Source organism: Dromiciops gliroides, chromosome 6 (assembly GCF_019393635.1).
Source record: "Dromiciops gliroides isolate mDroGli1 chromosome 6, mDroGli1.pri, whole genome shotgun sequence".
Lineage (NCBI taxonomy): Eukaryota > Metazoa > Chordata > Mammalia > Microbiotheria > Microbiotheriidae > Dromiciops > Dromiciops gliroides.
Window position 1 is genome coordinate 95617181 of NC_057866.1, and position 22832 is coordinate 95640012.

Consider the following 22832-nt stretch of genomic DNA (forward strand, 5'->3'; position numbering starts at 1 on the left):
CCTCACGCCGAAGGGGTCCCAAGCACTAATGCTTCTCTCTGTCTTGGAACTGCTATCAGGAACTAGGTCCCCTGGCCTCATTCTCCCTCCCTCTCCCTTTCCCCCTTCCTTCCTCCCCCCTCCCTCCCCTGAGACTTAGAACTGGGTAATGGACAATGCAGTTGCCAAACAGTACCTAGTCCTAAACACAGTGCCTACACAAAGGTTCCCTGTACTTTCCACTGAGAGTTCCTAGAATTGTTGCTGCTTCAGTTCCTGCTGTTGCTGCTGTACTGTACTTGGGCCAGCCTCACCCCAGTTTTTCAGACCTCTTCTTCTGACTAAGATGTCTTAACCCGAAGGAAAATCTTACCCCAGTCTTTTGTTGGCTATGCCACTTTAGATTTTGATTTTATACATTATTTTCAAGTTGTTTGAAGGAGAATGTTGGGAGAGATTGGCTGGAATGTTCCCTCTGCTCTGCCATCTTGGCTCTGCCTCCACCATATTGTCTTTGAAGACACATCTCTGATGATTCTCCAACCCAACTCAATAACTAATGTCAGACTATGCCATGCAAGACCCCATCATTCTTGTGACTTATCCTTTCCTCTGTAATGATTGGAATGATGCCACCTGCTGGAGACTGACTGTAGAAAAGTTCCGCCATGAAAGGAAGGTCTTTAAGGGCAAGAACATGCGTCTTTTCTTTGGCGTCAGGAAGTGACATTTGCTAGTGGGAGGAAGAAGGAGGAAACTGGCGCTCTGACTGGGGCTCTTTCCTTTGGACTCTGGTGGAGAGCGGAGCTAGCAATGTGCTCTTCCTTTAATAGATAAATGAATGTAGGGCTTTCTTTCTCTCTTTACCAAATTCTTATTCTCCTTAATAAATGCTTAAAAGTCTAACTCTTGGGGCAGCTATATGGCGCAGTGGTTAAAGCACTGGCCCTGGATTCAGGAGTACCTGAGTTCAAATCCGGCCTCAGACACTTGACACTTACTAGCTGTGTGACTGTGGGCGAGTCACTTAACCCCCATTGCCTAAAAAAGAAAAAAAAAAGTCTAACTCTTGCTAAGGCTTATAATTTATTGGTGACCACTCATTAGATATTTTAGATAGTTTGGCTAGAATTTTAGCCCTTATCACCTCTCTCCTGTTCTTCTCTTATTGAATTTGTACCCATTCTCTAAGCATAGCTCAAATGTCATTGACTCCATGAGGCTTTCCTCATTTCCGTAGGTGAATTTCCTAAGTGGCATAGTAGATAGAACATTGGGACTGTAGTCAGGAAGACCTAAGTTCAAAACCAGCCTTACTAGGTGTGTGATCTTGGGCAAGTCATTTAACCTGTTTGCCTCAATTTCCTCATCTGTAAAATGGGGATAACAATAGCTTTTTCCTCTCAGGGTTGTTGTTAAGGTAAAATGAGATAATATTTATAAAGCACTTAGCATAACGCCTGACACATAGTAGTAGGTGCTGTATAAATGTTAGCTGTTGCTTCTGCTGTTACTATTCCTTCTATTATCATGATCATTATCAGAGATACATATTATATGCATATGTGTGTATATGTATATTTCTTTATACATATATATTAATGAGCCTTTATTTGAGAAAAAAACTTGGGGTCATTAAAAATCACTATGTAAAATAAAATCAGTACAGTTAAAATTAGAAGAAAAGCAGGAAGTGGAAAATTTTTCTTCAGCCTCTATCTGATAAAGGTCTCACTTCTAAGATAAATAAGGAACTGAATGAAATTTATAAGAATAAGAGCCATACCCCTACTGACAGATGGTCAAAGGATATAAATAGGTAATTTTCAGATGAAGAAATCTGAACTATCAATAGTCATATGAAAAATGCAAATTAAAACATCTCTAATGTACTGATCAGATTGGCTTACGTGGACAAAAATGGAAAATAACAAATTCTGGAAGGATTGTAAACTTGTCCAACTATGCTAGAAAGCAGAACTTTAGAACTGTGGCCAAAAAGTTATTAAACTATGCATATCCTTTGGCCCAGTGATACCACTACTAGATCAGTGCCCTAAAGAGATCAAAGAAAGAGGAAAATAACCCAAATGTACAATAATATTTATAACAGCTCTTTTCATGTTGGCAAAGAATTGGAAACTAAGAGGGTGTTGCCCATCAACTCTAGAATGGCTGAACAAGTTATAGTATATGAATGCAATACTATTGTGCTATAAGAAATGGTAAAGAGGATGATTTCATCCCCTACTTTTCATCAAAGTAGGAAGCTTTGTATGAACTTATGCCAAGTGAAGTGAGCAAAACTAGAACGATATACAATAGCAGCAGTATTTTGAAGATGATCAACTTTGAAAGACTCAGCAACTCTGATCGAAACAATGGCCAGTCACATTCTAAAGGGCCCATGATGAAACTTGCTTCCATCTTCAGGTGTAAAACTGATAGACTCAGAGTGAAGATTGATGCATAGTTTCTTCAGTCATTCAATCATAAGTATGACTATGCATATTGGTCATGGATTTTGTTTTTCTTGCCATCTTAATGGGTATGGAAGGGGGAGAAGGGAGAGAGAGAAATTGGGACTAAAAATAAAATTGAATTTAAAGGGAAGAAAAAAATAAAGAAATTGGGATTTAAATGATAAAAAAACACTGTACAGTATCCCATAGGCAGTAGCTCCCCATTTCCTCCCTTTCAGTTCTGAGTTTAGATCATTGCCTAAGAGCTCTGATGGGCCACCTTTCTGGCAGTGAGGTAACATTATGAATAGAGTGCTGCACCTAGAGTCAGAAAGACCTGAGTTCAAATTTGGCCTCAGACACTTACCAGCTATGAGACCCCTGTGTACTTAACCTCTCTGATCCTCAATTACCTCATATTGAAAATGAGGGAATTAATAACACCTACCTCCCAGTGTTGTTGTGAGGATAAAATGAGATAATATTTGTAAAGCTCTTTTCAAAGCATTATGCATATGCTAGTTATTATTACTTTCTGTCCAACTGTATGGCATGGTTTAGACAAAAGCTACATGATTTTTCTTTGAAAGAGATACTTAGGCCAAATCTTTTAGTGATTATAGATCTCATTTAGCAAGCTCTGCAATGTTCTGGGTACCATCTGTAAACAGGAACATATCAAAGACCTCTCCATCTACAGAGAATCCTTCTTTCACCTTGATTCAATGTTGATTATCTTCCATGATGGTGGCAAACACCTTTGACAGGCATATATTTTCCTGTTGTAAGTTCCACATGATATTAATAATCAAATGGTCATTGAATAAAATTACCTCTGGTTTATCTTTTGAGAAATCATAATTTCTCATAATTTCATAATTTTTGCATAAGAAATACCTTGCCAAAGGAGAGCCTTTAAGGTAGTTTTTTGCAATACTAATCCAAATGCTTTTGGGTTTTTGTTGTCATCAAAAACAAGCACCTTAAGATGCTATATTTGCCGTGCTCTTCTTTGATTTGCATGACTATAAAAATGTGGTCTGCTATAGAACAGTATTTACAAAAAAGCCTTTCTGTTCCTTTTACATACTTTCATCAAGGATTTGGTTGATACAAATAGATTATAGCCAAATTTTTTGTAGCAATAAGAAAGTGAGCATTTGGGTAAGTAGTTTCTAATATTCTCTTATTGACTTTGTTTTTTTCTCGTGCTAGTGATGCTTGAGATTTTTTCCAAAGCCTTTGGTATCCACCCTTCCTTCATGTACCTGGAGAATTGATGTCCTAAAAATTGGGTTACCAGCAACACAGCCTTCCTCTGTGTGTAGTGGCTAACATTTATAGATCATTTTCATTTTTCATCTGTTTATTTTCCTTCCAACTGAATCCTTACATATTTGTCTTTAGGATGACTTTGCTTAATTGAGAGTCTTGCCAAGTTTTTAAATTTTTAAAAACTTATTTATAACATTTGTTCAAAAAATTGCAAGTTCCAAACTTTCTCTTCTTTATGCCCCTCTTCCACCCATTAAGAAAGCAAGCAATATCAAGCAATATGATATTAATTATACATGTAAAGTCATCTTGCCAACCTTTTGCAAACGTACTTTCCTCTCCACTTTTGTTTTATGACTGTGCTGCTCATAAGCTTCTACCATCCTTTGTAAGCTTTTACAAATAAACTGGTATTCTAAATGAGAGTTTCTCTTATTAGCAACTTTATCTTTCTACTTGACAAGGAGAGCAAGTGTTTCCTGGATGCAATAGTTCTGGGCTCTTCTTCCACGTGACTTATGTCGATGAACTTCCTTAGGAATGTTTTATAATTTGTGTCATCCTTTCTATCTCTTTCTGATTTTTCAGTGTAAATAGCACATTTAAGTAGATTTGGTTGACTTTCCCTCAATTACTCATCATATCTTCTCTTTATTCTTCTGATTAAAGCTAATTTTGATCTCCTGCAAATCAGGAGTATGAGTAGACAGCTGATTTAGAATTGACTCCCTTTTTAGTTGACAATCATTTCCCCTATGTTATCACTTATATTCAACCAGTACTTTTTTTTTATTTGGGACATTTATTTTAACAAACAGTTGAATCCTCAAGATGAACTAGATGCTGCAACAGCTGGTCTCTTGTGTTTAGTGTTGTTCCTTCATGGAATCCATTCTTGAATCAGTGATAGACAATTTTTAGGTGCCTCATTCGACCAGTACCAGTGGTGTTGCATCGCCTAGCCTTTGCACTCCAGTTATACTTTCTCTTGTGTTTAGCACGATATCTGCATTTGCTACAGGTTGACTTCTGAAGATGGCATGCCTTAGAACCACAATGATGGCACAAAGTGTACATCTTATTCTGGCGCTTACCAACTGAAGAGCTTCCCTTCATCATCTTCCTCCTGCCACCAGGACCAAGAGTCAACCAGTACTTTTGATTCTACCTCCATATATCTTATCTTCCCCTTTCTTTCCACGTACCCACCATCTTAGTTTGGGTTGTCTATCACTTCAGTCTAGATTATTACAATAACCTCTTACTTGGTCCTCTTGCCTCCTGCCCCTCCCCTAGTTAATCCATCTTCCACATTGTTGACAAGCTGATATTACTATAGCAATTCTAACCATTTGACTCTTTTGTCTAAATCCAGCCTCCTTCTTCAGGCTTATGTAAGAATATTGCTCCAATTTCATTAATTGTCTTTTCCTTCCACAATGGTCTATTTGTTGATCCCTGTATGTAGTATCCCGTCTCCTTTCTTTCTTCCTGTATGTTTTTGAGGTGTATCCTTGCAACCTACTCCCTCTGCATCTTGGATTCATCCCTAACCTCTTTCATATTTCTGCCCAATTGCCATCTCCTTTGGGAAGCCAATCATGACCCCCTCAGTTGATAATGCCTTTCCTGCTGAAATTATTTTGTATGTATTTTGCATGTATTTAACTTTCTGTACATGTTTGTCCCTTTCCTTGTCCCCCACAGAATGTTAGTTTCTTGAAGACAGAAACCAATGTTTTTTGGGTTTTTTCCCTTTTTCCCAGGCACATTGCCTGGAATAAAGTAGATACTTAGAGTGCTGGTTTAATGAATTAATGAATAGAAATAGAAACCATTTCATATTTTGGTCATATCTGGTACTTGCTACAAGCAGCTCCTCCAGATTCTTTCTGAAGAAAGCATCTATTTTCATTTAATTTTAGATTTAGGGACCACATAAGACAGTGGAATGTTCTTGCTGTAGCTGTTCTTTTGGAGGTTTTTTAAAGCTGTGGTTTTTAATGTTTTTAAAATTCATTTATTACTCAGCTATCTGTTATAATAACCAAAGATATATTTTGGAGGCACATTTCTTTACCGTCTATGTTAATATTAAGCTCAATGTGCCTTTTAAGCAACTTCTTTGTACTCGTCTTTACTAAGAGCACATATTGAAATAATGTGTTATAAAACATATTTGCCATATGAGGAATTCTTTAGCTGGACAAAAGCTATTTGGGTTTTTCATTCCTTTGACTTTTGAAAATTAAAAATTATTATAGATGTTATAAAGGTGTTAGTAAAATTACTTCTGGCTATAAAATATATTATTTTAAAATTATCATTTTTTCCATTTTGTAGTTATATGTTTTCCTGTCTCCCATGCCTGTAACCCATATTTTAACTCCTTCCTTTTAGTGTTTTCAAGAAACTTTATTGTCTTCCCAATCTTGCCATATGCTAAACTTTTTCTCCAGCCTTTTTTGGGTTTTCAATGTTTAGATGAATAGGACAGCTTTCACTATTAACAATCACAATAAGTATTAATTAATCACTTACCACATACAGAATATTGTACTTGGTGCTGGGGCAATAAAGAGGCATGAGATTAGATACTTGCTCTCAAGTTGGGGAGATAGAACATAGACATATAAAGATAAATAACAGCACAAGGTTATATATACCAACTACCAATGAATGTCATAGACACTTTAAAAACCTACTTCATAGCAGTTACTTTATGAATTATATTTCTGGCTCAACAAGTATTACCTTTCTACATTTCTTGTGTTGTGTGTTATTTGAAGTTATTTAACTTGTGTGTACTTGTTTGTTAGTTCATATACACATACACATACATGTGTGTATATATATGCATATATACACATGTGTATATATTATATACCCATATATGTGTGTATGTATATGTGTGCATACACACAAACACCCTCAGTTTTTCCCTTGAAATATGAAGCAAGGTTTTTAGCTTAGAGGGAAGGGGAGTTAAGGAAGTTTGAGGAAGGATAATAAGATCTGGAAAAGATGCTATGGCAAGTGGGATACCGAATCAGTTAGAGAAGTGTAAAAGGATTGCCTTGTCACTGTGAAGGCCAGTTGAGATTATGTAACCTAAATATGTAGAGGACCCAGTCATTCATGATTTTGTCCAGCTTCATTCAGCAGCAGTGGATTGTGGGAGGAACCCAGGGTTGAGGCTTGGCCAGGCAAAATCAGCAAGAAGATAGATAAGGGCACGAGGGACGTGAGAAGAGAACAGCATGGGGAGAAGAGCAGAACCCCTCCAACGGTGATGGCTTGGCAAAGAGCTAAGAGTGCAAGGATTGGAGGTCGTGGTGCATACAGAGGGAAAGGTGAAATAACAGATTATGTTCAGATAAGGGAGCTTCAGAGATCATGAACATGGAGGTGGCACACTTGTAAATGATGGCAAGATCAAGGGTATGATCATCTCTGTGTGTAGTTGAGGTGGGTAGAAGAGTAGGGCATAGACAGGGGTGTGGGAGTAGGGCATAGACAGGGGTGTGCTGGGGATAGCTCTAACCCCAATCATTCCCTACAAATCAGGGCTAGAATTATTGTTTTGTTGATCATCTAGACTTAAGAAAGCATTAATAAATGCAGTGTATACAGGAGGCAGAACCAAGATGGCAGAGTAGTGAGAAGAGTGCAGTAGAACTCTCCTCCACAAAACTCTACCAAAAAGACCTAGAAAATTCACCAGACTGAATCCAGATGGAGAAATACAGAAAATGCCACAGTGAGTTATTTGTCTAGCCCAAATCAGCCTAGGGAGATAGACCCATATTAGGGCACTATGCTGGAGACAGGTGACAACTGCCAGCTTCATGATCCACTACCCTGTTCTAGGTTATAGATCCAGGACAGATTGAGAATGGGGCCAATGCTAGGGAGTGGTATTACTGGGTAAGGAGGCCCTGGACCATGTACCAAGAAAATAAGATGTTCAGAAGCAAGCAGTAGCATTGTGACCCAGACCCCCAGGAGCAGAGGTTTCTAGCATCTAGCCTGCAGAAGAATAACCAGGGTAAGAATCCTAGACCAAAGAGAAGCCTATAATTCTGTCTCTCTGAACTAACAAAACTTTCTAACTGGCTAATAAGGGGCTGACGTTAGCAGCATTCTGTTGTTATTCAGACTGAAACCTAGCATAGGAAATTGCAAAGATCAGACTGGGGGCAGCAATCACATTTTGGAAGTCCTAAAAGCCTGCAGGTTCCTAACCTGTCCCTGAGATCCCGAAATAACATAAAACTCAATTCCCCACAAAAGAAACAAGACCATTCCAGAACTTCTCTTCAGAAGTGCAGCAGAGCCCTCCCCTCACATCAAGTGCAAAGTCAGGAAGTAGGCTGGAAGAATGAGCAAACAAAAGAAGAATCTTACCATAAAGAGTTATCATGGTGGTTTGTTGCTGTTTGTCCTTTGTTTTGAAGTGGACTGGTGACATCTTGGGGTGATATCTTGACTCATGCGTGAATTGGATCTAAGTGGGGTAGAGTTGCACAAAGTCTTCCAACTCACTTTCTCTTCTAGTCATTGAAGTTCAGTGGCAAGACAAAAGTCAAGATGAATGGCATTGACCGGGGATGCAGTAATGACCTTAGTGTCTGCAATGCCTGGCTAAGCTCTATAACACTCCAAAGTGCCTTCTTCGAGCCACCTTCATGACTCTTAGAATAAATTGTTCTCATCTTCCCATTCCATTATGGTAGTAGGAAACCTAAGACACAAATCCAGAAAAAGAGAATCATTCCATAGTATCTACATTTATTGCCTCTGAGAAAACCATAGCTTGGGCACAAATTCAGCTAGAATTCCCAAAAGGAAAGAATCAAGAGGTTTTTTTAAAGAGTTAAAAATGTTTAGCTAAAAATGTTTTGATTGATGAATTGAGAGTGCTTGAGGAAAAAATGTAAAAGAAATGAGAATTGTGGAAGAAAGACTTGGAAAGAGAGTTAAGAGCTTGAAACAAGAAGTTCAGGCAACAAACTCCATGAAAATTAGAATGGATTAGATAGAAGCCAATGACTCCATGAAATGGCAAGAAATGGTAGAACTAAGTCTAAAGACTGAAAAATAAGAAGAAAATGTAAGCTATTTCGTAGTAAAAACAACTGACCTGGAAACAGATCAAGGAGGAAAAAATTATCAATCATTGGCTTATCTAAGCACCCTGACCAAAAAAAAAGGGTGTAGATACCATTTGTCAAGAAATCTTAAAACTGCTTAGATCTCTTAGACCCAGAGGGCTAAGTGGAAATAGACAGGATCTATCATCAGTCACCTCCTGAAAGAAATCCCAAAATAAAAATTCCCAGGAACATCATGGACAAAATCAAAAGCTTCCAGGTAAAAGAAAAAAAAATACTGCAAGCTACCAGAAAGAAAGAATTGAAGTACCAAGGTGCCACATTCAAGACCACAAATGATTCAGCAGCTACCATTATAGAGCATTTGAAATACAATATTCCAGAAGGCAAAGGACATACAGTATACTTACCACCAAGAAAAACTTATCCCACAAAATTTATTATAATTCTATAGGGGGAAAAGTAGACTCTTAATGAAATAGAGGACTTTTAAGTATTCCTGATGAAAAGACCAGGGCTGCATAGAAACTTTAAAATCCCAACACAGAAGCTAAGAAAAAATGTAAAAAGATGAATAAACAGTGATAAGGGACTCAACAAGAATAGTCTTTTTTCATTAAAATATGGGGAGATCCTATGTGTGTCCCCTCTGCCCCCTATTATCAGGTGTCATAAAGGGAATTTAATTAGACAAAGCCTATAACCGGTTCTATTATGGGAAACGGGTTCTGTATGGATTCTATTTAAAAGAATGGAAAGAAAGGGGAAATGAAATACACTGGGTTGGGGAGGGAAAAGAAGGCATGGGGAAATGATCTGACCTAATCAGAGTATACAGAGCAACTGGGCAGAATCATTGTCTTCTTGTTTGTTGAAATATGGTGGGGGAAATTGCAGGGATAGTGTTTCTGCAGCAAGAATAGAATCTTTGTATGGGTCCCAGACAGAAGCTCTATGTATCAGTCAGTGTATCCCTGCTAGAGTACACAGCCTTGTGAGAGAGTGATGCTGATTGAATTTGTTAAGGATTTTGAGCTAGCGAGGACTAGAGAAAATGTCTATTCCGCTAATCTGTTGCTGACATGTCTTGGAAATCCTATTCCTTCTTTTCTTAAATCCATTATTATTTATGCTGCTTCCATCACAGAGTAGTTAAGATCTACATGTGAAATGCTTTCTAATTCTACTACCCAAGTTCAAATCCCATCTCAAACTCTTAGTAGCTATGTGACCTTGGGCAAGTCACTTAACATCTTTTGCCTCAGTTTCATCAACTCTAAAATGGAAATAATAAAAGCACCTACCTCTCAGAGTTGTTGTGAGGATCAAACAGATGCCATATAAATGCTAGGCAATCATCATCATTCTTGTTGTTATTCCTACATGAGACTGGGGAGTCCAGAGTCCTTGGCTCCCATTCTAACTCTGCCACTAACTATCTGGTACATGGTAGGTGCTTTATAGCTGTTTGTCTTTAATTTAGTTTATTTGAATTGTCCTCTTTAAGAAATATCCTCACATGAACTGTTTTTTTAGTGGGTCCATAAGTATATAATGTCTTGGATAGGATCTTTAGGAGAATAATCAGTTATATTTAGAATCGAGTATAAGGAAGAAATCTTTCTGAGTGAGTCACATTGGAAAACATCCAACAGATACTGCAAAAGCCCATGTTTTTCATGCCTAGAGTGATTACCTGTGGCCTAGAACCATAGAATTCTCTCAGATGCATCACAATTTTTATCAACCCAAAGGGCCAGAGAAAGATGTCTACAGTAGGTGCAGCATATTACCAGTTACTTCTGTAAGAAATGGCATAAAAGACATGAATAATAAGAAAGAAGGAGAGCTGGTTAGGTAACAAGAGGGAAGAGTAACAAATGGACGATCCAAGTCTTGCACTGGTATCTGTAGAATATTTAAAGAACTAAACAAAAGTCTCCAACATTTCATATGAATCTTCCGTGGAGTATTTTGGGGAAGACATGAATAAGAATAACACAGGATGAGAAAGTACAATCTATATCTATGAAGAAAATGTTCCCCCTGGTCTGATTCTTCAAAGCATCAAAAGAAACATTTTGTGCACTTGACTAAAACCATTCAAAACTTCCATAAGAACCTTTTTAATCACTAGCCAATGGAAAGCCAAATTTTATGAATAAATTTAATCTTTTTCTGGTGTAGCCCTCTTCCTTGCAGGCATAGCATGACTATTCTTATAGTCTCTGTATCTCTCCCTTTAACAATTATAGTTAATGTCCTATCCTAAATAACTTCACTTCTAAATCCACTAACAAAGGAGTATAAGATATTCACTAATATTCAATAACACAGCTTAAGCAATATTATGCATATGAAAAATGGTGAGAATTCTTTCAGTAAATGGCCTTGGAAATCTGGATTGTTTATATTCATTTATCTTTTATTATCTCCAGTAATCAGATTGTCAGAAGACTTACATGCAGTATTTTAGAAATTTTAATAATCACTTTGGTGACAATTCTGGATGTTACCCAGTAAGAATAATGCTAGAATGACTAATGCAGAAATATGTTTAATGTGATTGTACATATATAACCAAATCAGATTATTTGCTGTCTTGGGGAAGGGGGAGGGAGGGGAGGGATGGAGAAAAATTTGAAACTAGAAATCTTATAAAAATAAATGTTGATAATTATCTCTAAATGTAACTGGAAAATAATAAAATATTTATATGGAGAAAAAGAATAATGCTAGAAAAGGATTGTATCCATTTTAGGAAATTAATGTCTAATTGGACAAACATGAGAAAAAAAGTCTGTGGGGGGGTGGAGGACTTAGATGTGAAGTATAACACATAAAGCTAATTTATTCTGTATGGAAATTTCAGTGATATAAAAGTTGTTAAACAGGAAAGGACTGGGTGTCTTAGGTTTTTACTAAGTGTGAGTAATTACAAAAATTTTTAATAGTTAATTTTATCAAAAAGGAGTAATTTGTGTAACTAACAGTCAATATGCTGCCAGTGTATTCATTGTTTACCATTTACTTCGGGATCATTCTTTAATTTACAACTAAACTCTATTTCTGAGGAATTAAATAGGAATGACTAAATTTTTAGGAAACCAAATGATTCATTGTAAGAGATAAAATGTTTTTAGTTCATCCTTTAAAATGTTACAATGCCAATTCACAAAACAGCATTGTATAGTAGAGACATAGTGTGATGTAGAGGAAAGGGTATTGAATTCGTGGTCAGAGGTCCTGTGTTCATATTTCCCTTCTGTTATTTATTACCTGCGTGACTTTAGATGGGTCAGTGTACTTATTTGGACCTCAATTTCCTTATCTGTAAAATGGGGATATTGGATTAAATGGTCTCCAGTGTTCTTTCTAGGCTAAAAACCTATGATCAGCACTATTATAGCCTTCTTGCATAAGCCTGCTTTGTTACCTCCAGAATCAAATTGGCTTTGCTCTGCAGTACTCACAAACTAGAAGTAGTGTAATTAACAGATATTTATTGAGCTTCTGGTCTGTGCCTAGCCCTGTGTTAGATATTATGGAGGATACAAAAATTAAATTGGGCTTGCATTCTACTCTTAAGAAATGTTATAATTGAAAAAAAGAAATAAGTTATAGAGATAAAAGTCAAACTCATGAAACATTTGTAACAGTTAAGTGCTACCTTTGGGCTACCACTTAAAAAGGTAAAACCCAAGATATTTCCACTCCCATAGGGGTTTCAGAATTGTATCAGCTTGGCCCTTTCCTGTTTAAAAGAAGGAAGTACTAGTAAGCTATCCAGGGCTTACCTTTTACGTAGCCTGTCCAATGGCTGAATCCCATCAATTCCTCCATTCCCACTTCCACCATCATAGGTCAAGCCAAGCTAGTCTATTCATGGCTACTCATTCTCACCTTTGCCACCTCCCTTCAACATGCTTTGCTCAGCTTGTGCCCCATACATGTTTTGGACTCTTTTACTCTATCCCTATTCCCACACAGGGGCAGCTAGGCAGTGAAGTAGATAGAAGGCCAGACCTGAAGTCAGGAAGACTCATCTTTCTGAGTTCAAATCCTGAGTTCAAAGTCTCAGATACTTAATAGCTGTATACCCCTGGACAAGTCACTTAGCCCTGTTTGCCTCAGTTTCCTCATTTGTCAAGTGAGCAGTGGAAGGAAATGGCAAACCACTCCAGTATCTTTTCCAAGAAAGCCCCAAATAGGGTCACAAAAAGTTGAACACGAATGAAACAATTGAGTAAAAACAACAGAATGCTCTCCTGTATCTGCCTGAAGTAATTTCTTTCCTTCAAGGCCCAATCCAAGTCTCATTTCTCTCATGAAGCCTTCCCTGGCTAGAAGTGATCTTTCAAACATATAGTTTCTCATAACACTTTGCATGGACCTCTCTTTTATACCTTTATATAATTTTACCTTTACCTTTACCTCTTTTACCTTTATATAATTCTTTGTGTATATTTATACTTACTACCTAATTTATTATACAATTCTCTGTGTATATTTGCATATTTACATACCAAATTATAAATTCTTGGAATGCAGGGACTTTCCTTCCTTAGAGTCCTACCCACTTATTAGAAAATCCTGGATTTTATATAGTAGGCACTCAATAAACATTGGCTTGACTTGAATTACTTTGGTTCAGGCCTCCTCTCGAGAGTATTTAGCCATAAATTAGCCAGATAGAAACTGTTCTCTATTGCTTTTTGGCATATTTCTCTCCATTTTCTCCCAGTATACTGACTTATTTCACCCCTCTGTCAAATGAGCTGTACTGCTAATGTATGTGAGTTCTGATTTTCAAAGGTTATTTGCAAAGTTTCACCTACCCTAATTAATTTGCCCATTTACACTTACACATATGTACATTTGTACAAAATCCATAGTTAACTATACTTTGGGGACTCATGCAGGGGGACCAGTCCTAATCATCACAGAGAAACAGGATCCTTATAGTTTTGATGGAATGCCTCTAGAAACCCTGTTCTTCTAGCCTAACAGGATATAAATAAGCCTCATTGTTCAAATTGTTTTTATGTTGTGTTTTTCTTTGCCTACATTATTGATTTCTGACACATCATCATATAAATATGCTTAGTTCCTTCATAGATCTTTCAACTATTCATTCATAATTTTAAATTCCAGTCTTATTCTTACTTAACATAAAAACAATTTTAACTTGATATTACAATTACTGTTGACTCAAATCAATTTTAGTTCACTTGGTTTACACATTTCCATATAACCCACAGTTACCACTCTTTAGTAACTCATGCAAGAGAGCCAGACCTTTTGAGAAGCCCCAGTAAGATAGGCCAATTTCTGTTAAACTATATCATACTGGGGCAACTAGGTGGTACAGTGGATAGAGCACCAGCCCTCGAGTCAGGAGAACCTGAGTTCAAATCCAGCCTCAGACACTTAACACTTACTAGCTGTGTGGCCCTGGGCAAGTCACTTAACCCCAATTGCCTCACCAAAAAAACCCAAAACCAAAACTATATCATACTTATTGATTAATCAGCTACCAACTTTTAGTTCTCTCTATAACTCCACTCCAGAGTTCCATCTTATACATTGTTACTAGGACTATTTAACGAGAAATTAGTTGACCTTATTACCAAATATTATATTGTCTCTTTCATTTTCATAAACATCACATTATTAAAATTCTAAGAAATTTTAACCACAGTCATGACTATTAATTAAAAGATAAATTTAAAAAGATGACTATTAATTAAAAGATAAAAAGAGTCAAATAGTTCAGCCCAGTGATGTCAAATTGAAGTAGAAACAGGGGCCACAGAAGCATATATAAGGATTCCTATGGGCTACATATTAACTTAGAAAAACATATTAACATTATCTATATTTTATCGTATTTTTTTATTGTGTCAAGTATTTCCTAATTATATTTCAATATTTTGGGGGCATGCCTTGGAATGTTGTGGGCCATATAATGCTCTCTGGCCACATGTTTGATGCTTCTGATTTAGAAAAGCACAAAACCTACAATACATGTTAACTGGTAAAAATGTTGACCATCATTGCCATTCTCTTGCCTCCCTGATGGAATAATGTTCAGAGGATAATTCCTAGTCAATAGGAGAGAGAAAACTGGAGATGAAATAAGGAGTAGGGTACAAAAGAAATTGCCACATTGATCTATCATCTGCTCGTCATGCTAATGTTTCTCAAAATCATTGCAGTACTGCCAAGTAATAGAACTATACAATACATTATGCATTTGTTTCAACTCAGAATTTACTCAAGTTGCCTAGTTTCAGCATAATGCAGAATTCAGATCACTGCGGTTTGGGAAAATGAGTTAAATAAAATATTTTAATGTACTCTTCCTTAAGACCTTGAAATGATTGTATTTCTCATTTTAATTCTTTGAACAGTATTGCTTATGCATCACAGTTAATTAGAATCTTGTGTAGTATTTCAAATAGAATTTTGTTACAGAATAAATGCAGACGTGATTAGTTACCTTTAAAAAGAAGGGGAAATGATTTAAATAGAAACTCTGCAAGCTGAATTTTAGAATTTTTTTAAATAAAAGGAATTACCCCTTAATTTGAGAAAAGTCTTTCCAAGGGTGTTATTTGCTTTTCATGTGAAATATGTCCAAATTAAATCAAAGATCAAATGTTTAAGAATGAATATCTTACCTTTTGGGGAAGTTTTTAATACTATGCACAGATTTTTTTTTAGCTTCCTACTAAGTGGTAGAAATTTGTTTTTAAATATGTTTTTAAGCAAAATAAAAGGGATTTTTTTCCAGAAATTTAATTATTAATTTTCCTTTTGAAATTTGCAGAGACTTATTGCAAACATTAACTGAAGAAGAACTACACACACTTGAACGGAACCTTTGTATATCTCAAGATATGGAGTTCTCTGTCAGAACAGATCCAGAAGCATCCTCTGTCATTGCACCCACTTTAGCTGCAACTTTCCCTGCTGAACAACTCTCTGTCACAGCAGAAAATACAGAGGTTGAATTAGCCTGCTCAATGCAATATGATGAACAGGAACTGGAACAACTCAATCAGATGGTTCACAGGGCAGGAGACGAAATGTCTTCTCTCCTTTCTCCTCCCAGTGTTTGCCAGTCTCCAGCACATAGAGCTGGTCTAAGAAACAACTCAAGTACAGAGGCCTCCCCAAGTAGGTCCAATCTTGAACATTTAAATGATGAAGAGGACAGAGTCTTTTTTATGGATGACCTTGATGGAGGAGGAGAATCCCTTGCTAGGGCAGAGTCATCTAGTGAAACTTTGGTTTGGGTCAACAGCACTTGTCAGGATCTGCCAAAGGAAAGGAACACTGTGAGTTTAGAGAATGGGGAAGCAGGAGATGGTTTATGCACAAAAGAGATGGAAAGTGATTTGAGCAATAACAATAATATTGAAGATAGCAAAATGCAGAAAGCAGGGCTCTCTGCCCAGAATTCTTGCAGTTGTCTAGATACACAATTATACCTCAATGGCTGGGATATGAATGCTGAAGATGCAGAAACAGCAGAAATGATAGCCCATCGGACTGGTGGAATGAAGATATCTGCTACTGTCATATTTAATCCTAAATCTCCTACTTCCTCTGATTCGCCTGTAAATACACCAGAAGTGTCAAGTAATTGTGTTCCTGTACCCAACTCAAGAACTGATGAAGAGGAAAATGAATCCCATCAGCTTGGCATTGCTGCCACAAACTGTCTCATTAACTCTTGTGTGTGTTGTGGTAGCTGTGAGGACAACAGGGAAGAGAATATTGAAAGCTTAAAGACTAAGTGTGCTCCGGGAAAAGTTATAAAAAATGCCTCTTATAGTCTAGTCAAGTCAAAAGAAAAGGATCACATAGATAAGTCGGCTGATTCAGCATCCACTCCAGAGACACTAAAAACTGAAACTGTCCCTACAGAAAACTACTGTGACCAGCAAGAACCTAAACACTCTCTTTCCTCCAAGTGCCTGGCGCAGAACTCAGGTTCACAAGTGGGAAGTGATGATGGGTCACAAGTTGAAGAGGATGTGTCAGGTCAACAGAAACAGCATGAAAAAAGAAGACAGCTGAGTGAGAAGCAGTCAGAGACCAAAAAGCAAAGTAGAAGCAAAAGGACAGGCAAAGAAGGAGTAAAAGCAAGGCCTAGTTCCAGGTAAGGACGTCTGCCAAATTTATATTCTTTTGTGTTGAAAAGAGTGTTTTCTAAGTTTTCTATCTTTGTCATTGTCTATTTTTGACTCAGCATTCAGATTATATAATATCTGACTGGTTCTCAAACTAATCAACTATTTCAAATTGAAGGAATGTTGACTTTTAAACTACACTATCAGATCTGCTATTTATATATTTTTATACCAGCCATGAGTTTGAAATTGCTTTGAAAACTATTTCACACTATTTCCATGCTATGAAACTAATAGTATTTGCACTAGAATGAAAGCTCCTTGAGGGCAAGTATGTTTTCATTTTTATCATTGTATCCCCAGCATCACTTTGTCTTTGTATTTCTGGCACCTAATACAGTGCTTGGTACATAGGCATCTTCTAAATGCTTATTGAATGGAATTTGCATAGAAGAATTCTCCAGTAAGACCATAATGCTTTATTTCCACTCGACACTGAGTGTTTCACAAATGATGTGAGTACTGTGTATGTTACAGGATCTTATATCACTGTTTTATAATATTTACACTGCCAGGTGATATAGTATATTTGATCCTAAGTAGGAATGCTAAAAATTTGCCTTTGGAATTGTTATGTTTAAATATTTATTATATTACTTACTTTAAAAAAAAAAACCTAAACTTTCAACCGATTACCAAGATGGTATTCTTATTAATTGCTCTGATAGGATCAACAAATATTTTGTAGTAATTACATCTAGGACTAATTATACTAATGTATTATGTTCACACATTTGTATTTAGCTGCTTTTCAGTCTTTTCATTTTCATTATTGTAGTTGCGTTTTTGTTCTCTTGTTTCTGTTTTCTTTATATTGTAACAAGAATTAAACTTACTAGCTGTGTGACCCTGGGCAAGTCACTTAACCCTCACTGCCTCACCAAAAAAAAAACAACGCACAAAAACATTGTACCAAGAACTTACAGTTTGTCTGGATAGGACATGAACACAAATAAGTATGTGATAAGTTTTAATTGAGAGGGGAAAAGTTTGGGGGCAGCTAGGTGGCACAATGGATAAAGCACCGGCCCTGTATTCAGAAGGACCTGAGTTCAAATCCAGTCTCAGAGACTTTACACTTACTAGCTGTGTGACCCTGAGCAAGTCACTTAACCCTCATTGCCCTGCAAAAAAAGAAAGAAAGAAAGAAAAAAGAGAGAGGGGAAAAGTTTTCTAGGAAAATATGAAGAGGGAGAAATCACTTTATTACAATACAATATTACTGCTTATTAACCAAAATTAGCATCAGTCATTCAGCAAGCATTTATTAGATACCAACTATGTGCCATGTGTTGTGTTAGGTCCGAGGGATGCAGAGACAAAAATGAAACCATTACTGTTCTCAGGTAGCTTACATTCTATCAGAGGAGATAATATGTGCCTATACCTATATCCAGAATAATTATATCTAGATAAAATACAGAATAAAGGCAATAACATAGAAATTGTCTAGAAGAGGGAGCTCAAACTTGGTACTTGAGAAGTTCAGTTTTGGACATATTGAGTTTAAAATGACTCGGGGGCAGCTAGGTGGCGCAGTAGATAAAGCACCAGCCCTGGATTCAGGAGGTCCTGAGTTCAAATTCAGCCTCAGACACTTGACACTTAATAGCTGTATCACCCTGGGCAAGTTACTTAACCCTCATTGCCCTGCCAAAAAAAGAGAGAAAGAAAGAGAAAGAAAATGACTCTGGGATGTTCAGTTTAAGATGTCCAGTATACAACTGGTAATGTGGAAGTTTGAGGGAGAAACTATTACAAGATTTATAGATCTATGAATCATCTGCATAGAGGTAATAATTTAAAGTCTAGGAACTGATGTGGTCACCCAGAGAGAGAAGGGAAGAGGTTTCCCCCTCCAGCTGCCCTCCACACACAGAGGAACTGATATGGATGATGGGCTAGCAGAAGAGACTGAGAAATGGTAGTCAGATAAGTAGAAGGAAAACTAAGAGAGAGTAATGTCAAGCAAAACCCAGAGAGGAGGAGGTCAAAGTGTCATTCAATAGAAATGTTTAAAAAGATGAGGACTAAGGAAAGATTATCAGATTTGGAAAATAAAATTATTGGTAAAGCAGCTTTAGTTGAGTAATGAGTTCAGAAGACAGATTGCAAAGGATTGAGAAGTAAGTGAGAAGAGAGGAAGTAGAGAAAATGAATGTAGCAAAGTATAGTGTTTCTAAGAGTTTGTCTGAGAAAGGGAGTAGAGATAGAGGATGATACCTTGAGCCAATTGTATAGTCTAATGAAGTTTTTTCTTAAGGTTGGGGGAGAAAGGATTATTTGAAAACAATGGGGAAGAAACCTGTAGTAGATTTTAAAAGATTAGAGGAGGGAAAGGATGATCAAGGGGTTCAATTTGCTGGATTTTTTCAATTTTTCCAAGAATACAGGTAAATGTGGATAGAGCACCGGCCCTGGAGTCAGGAGTACCTGAGTTCAAATCCGGCTTCAGACACTTAACACTTACTAGCTGTGTGACCCTGGGCAAGTCACTTAACCCCAATTGCCTCACTAAAAAAAAAAGAAGAAGAAGAATACAGGTAAATGTACTTGGCCTTGGCTAGAAAAAAGGGTCAGATCATTGTCAAATAAGTGAGGAAATGGGGGGAAGCTAGGTGGTGGAGTGGATAGAGCACTGGCCCTGTATCCAGGAGCACCTGAGTTCAAATCAGGCCTCAGACACTTGACAGTTACTAGCTGTGTGACCCTGGGCAAGTCACTTAACCCTCATTGCCCCACAAAACAAAAAAAAAAACAAATAATTGAGGAAATGAAGATAGAATAAAGGTTCTGAGCTCAAGAGAAGAGTAGGCAAGGGAACTCATATCCAGTGGCCTAAATTTTCTCAGTAAAATAAGGAGTAGGGTTCATAGCTGAGAGAGTGGGAAGAGGAAGAATTAAAGGCTTGAAGAAAAAAGTAGGACCAGTCTGCCCAATTTCATAAACAATTACTGTTTGCTGGCAATGAGATAAGGCATGCAAGGAACTTAGGAAAAGATCTTTAAAACACACACACACACACACACAGCACTGAGTTATTGTCATCATCAGTGAACATGAATTAAACACTTAGTCGCCTGTGATAATGCTGCACATTCTTGATTGCGGTGGCATGATAAGTTCCAAACCAAATTTCACAAGGTCATTGGTTTAGAGCTGGAAAGGACCTTTTAGGTTATCTAGTTTTGTCTCCAAACTTTTACAGATAAGTAAATTGAGACCCAGAGAAGTGAAGGAATCTCCCCAAGGTCCCAGAGATAGTAAGTAGTAGAAGCCAGTAATTTGAACCCAGTTATTCCTTTTCTTTTAACTTTAATTTGCAGGGCAATGAAATAAAATTTTGAGTTCTATATTTTCTCCCTTCCCACTCCCTGAGAAGGCAACCAATTAGGTTATACATGTGCAGTCATGCAAAACTTATTTCCATGTGAACCATCTTGCAAAAGAAAACACAGACCAAAACAAAACAAAAAAGCACACACATATACATACACACAAAAAGATGTTTCAATCTGCTTTCAGACTCCATAATGAACTCAGGTATTCTAACTACAAATCCAGCACTCTTCTTGAATGAATAGATTTGCTGCTCAGGTAACTACTCACATCTAGTTACTCAGCTAGATCTAATATCAAAATTGGTATAGTCCAAAGTGAGTAATTTTGCAGACTACAGAGGAGATCTGGAACAATGGTCTTTCCTTATAACAATTTTTTTTAAATGAGTAGCTTTTCAATAAGTAATTGTAACATTAGCTGTAAACATTTTTTACCAATAATAGCCAAAGTCAGTCATGAAGTATTGATGCAGAACTATGAGTAAAAGACAAATGAAATAATCAGAAGATTATATTAAGATAGTTCTAAAGTATATGTGTGTGGGTGACCATTGGAGGAGAGATGAACTATTTAGTGTAGTCTTTGCAGTCTTTGTTTAAACAAATGTCAGAGCTATAGTGTCCATTAATTTCCCCTTGGCTAGGCTGGGTTCCTTACATGCCCCACGTTTGACTTCTCGGCTGGCATTTGATACTACTGACTATCTTAAACACTGACTATCATAAACAGCTTTCCTTTCCAGACTTTGTCAACTTATAGTATCCTCATTCTAATCTTATTTCTCCATTTACACCTTCTTTTTCTGAAAGAGTTAATTCTGGAAGAAATTGACTTACTATACAAGTTTCACTTTCATCAATTTCATATACATTTCAGTTTTAATGGGGAAGAACTCCAGGATTCACAGTAGACCTGAATTGCCTCTTTCTCCTACTCTTTTTACCCTTTTGCCAGAAGGGGCAATTGTCTTGAATGTAGTCAAGATGACCTTTCAAGAGCCCTTCTATGATTGTACAATCAGCATAATGATAATACGTAATGTTTATGTGAAACTTTTATTCCTAATGTATTCATAATCATTTGGTAAATTCATTCTGCATTCTTGAGAAGTTAGTTATTGTCATTCATAGCTTATAGATAATAGAATTTAAAAAGAAAGATTACAAGGGAATAACTTTGTCTTTATGGGGAAATCTTTGACACACCCAAAGTACAATCTCAGAAAATCTGCAACATCGATCAGTCTGTTAAGTTCTGTTATCTCACAAGGTTGTCTAGGACATTAGACTGTTTCTAAAATTATATGTAATCTAGTGAATTTATGAAAGCAATATACTGTAATGGAAAGAATACTGAACTGGCAATTTTAAAAAAGGGGGGTTTTGAAACCCAGCATTTCCACTTAGCAGCTGCATGACTTTGGACAAATCCCTTAAGCTCTTGAAGATCAGCCTCTTTATCTATAAAATGTGAATACTAATACTCATGGCGCCCTTTTTTAATGGGATTGTTCTAAGGATAAATAAAATAAGGCATATTAGAAGATTTTGTAAACTAAGTCACTGTACAAATATAAGCAACTGTCATTGTCAAGGTGCTACAACTAATGGTACTAATGCTTCCAAAAAGAATGTGAAGAGTTTCAAAAGGCATTGTCAAAGACACAGGTGCCATTAACCTTGTGATATAAAGTCATTTTTGCCCAAAGAGATCTTTGAGTGTGTGTTTCTGTGCATGTGCGAAATTTTGCATTCCAGCTATCATACAATTTCCCCAAGAATGTATATACAGAAAAACATAAATGCTGACCATATAGGCAATGCTATCTATAGGCAATCAACATTTATTTATTAGGCACCTACTATGCCAGACACTGTATTAGGCACTGGTGATACAAAAAACAAACAATGATAGCTCCTGTACTCAAGGAGCATATATTCCATCAGAGGAGACAATGTATACATATGTCTATGAGTCTATACAGAATAAGCAGATACAAATAAATACAATGTAGAGAGGGAGGGCCATATGGGGTGGGGATCAGGAAAGTGTAGAAGGGAGCTGAATGTTGTAAAAAGTGAGGGATTCTGTGAGGGGGAGTTGGGGAAGGAGTGCATCCTAGGCATAAGGGATGGCCAATGCAGAAACATGTAGACAAGGGATACATGGAGGGTTATGTGAGGGGACACACCACTACTACTACACTATGGTGTAGTAGAGAGAGTGCTGGGCCTAGAGTCAGGAAGACATGAGTTCAAACTTGACCTCACATACTGACTGTGTGACCCTGGACAAGTCACTTAACCTCTTTGCCCCTCCATTTCTTCATTTGTAAAATGACGAACTTGGATTTGTTGGCCTCTAAGTTCCCATCTAGCCCTCCATTTATGAACCCATGATCTTCCCCCTTCAAGAGCTAAATTGCTTAGCAGCACTAAGACCTCACTTTATTCTCCCTT

At 37.0% G+C, this 22832-nt stretch overlaps 1 protein-coding gene across 6 annotated transcripts in view; it reads left to right on the forward strand.

Moving 5' to 3' along the window:
- Positions 1 to 22832, forward strand: part of ZFYVE28 (zinc finger FYVE-type containing 28) — a 191581-nt gene that overhangs the window by 94672 nt on the left and 74077 nt on the right. For 5 of the 6 annotated variants that reach the window (XR_006353600.1, XR_006353601.1, XM_043971653.1 and 2 more), the window contains exon 8: positions 15663 to 17000. Coding sequence is in view for 4 of the 6 variants with exons in the window: in XM_043971653.1 (XP_043827588.1) it covers positions 15663 to 17000 (1338 nt within the window). In the remaining 2 variants the exon portion in view is untranslated. Of the gene's footprint in view, positions 1 to 15662; positions 17001 to 22832 lie in introns of those variants that run through there. The other variant, XM_043971657.1, reaches the window with a different exon arrangement.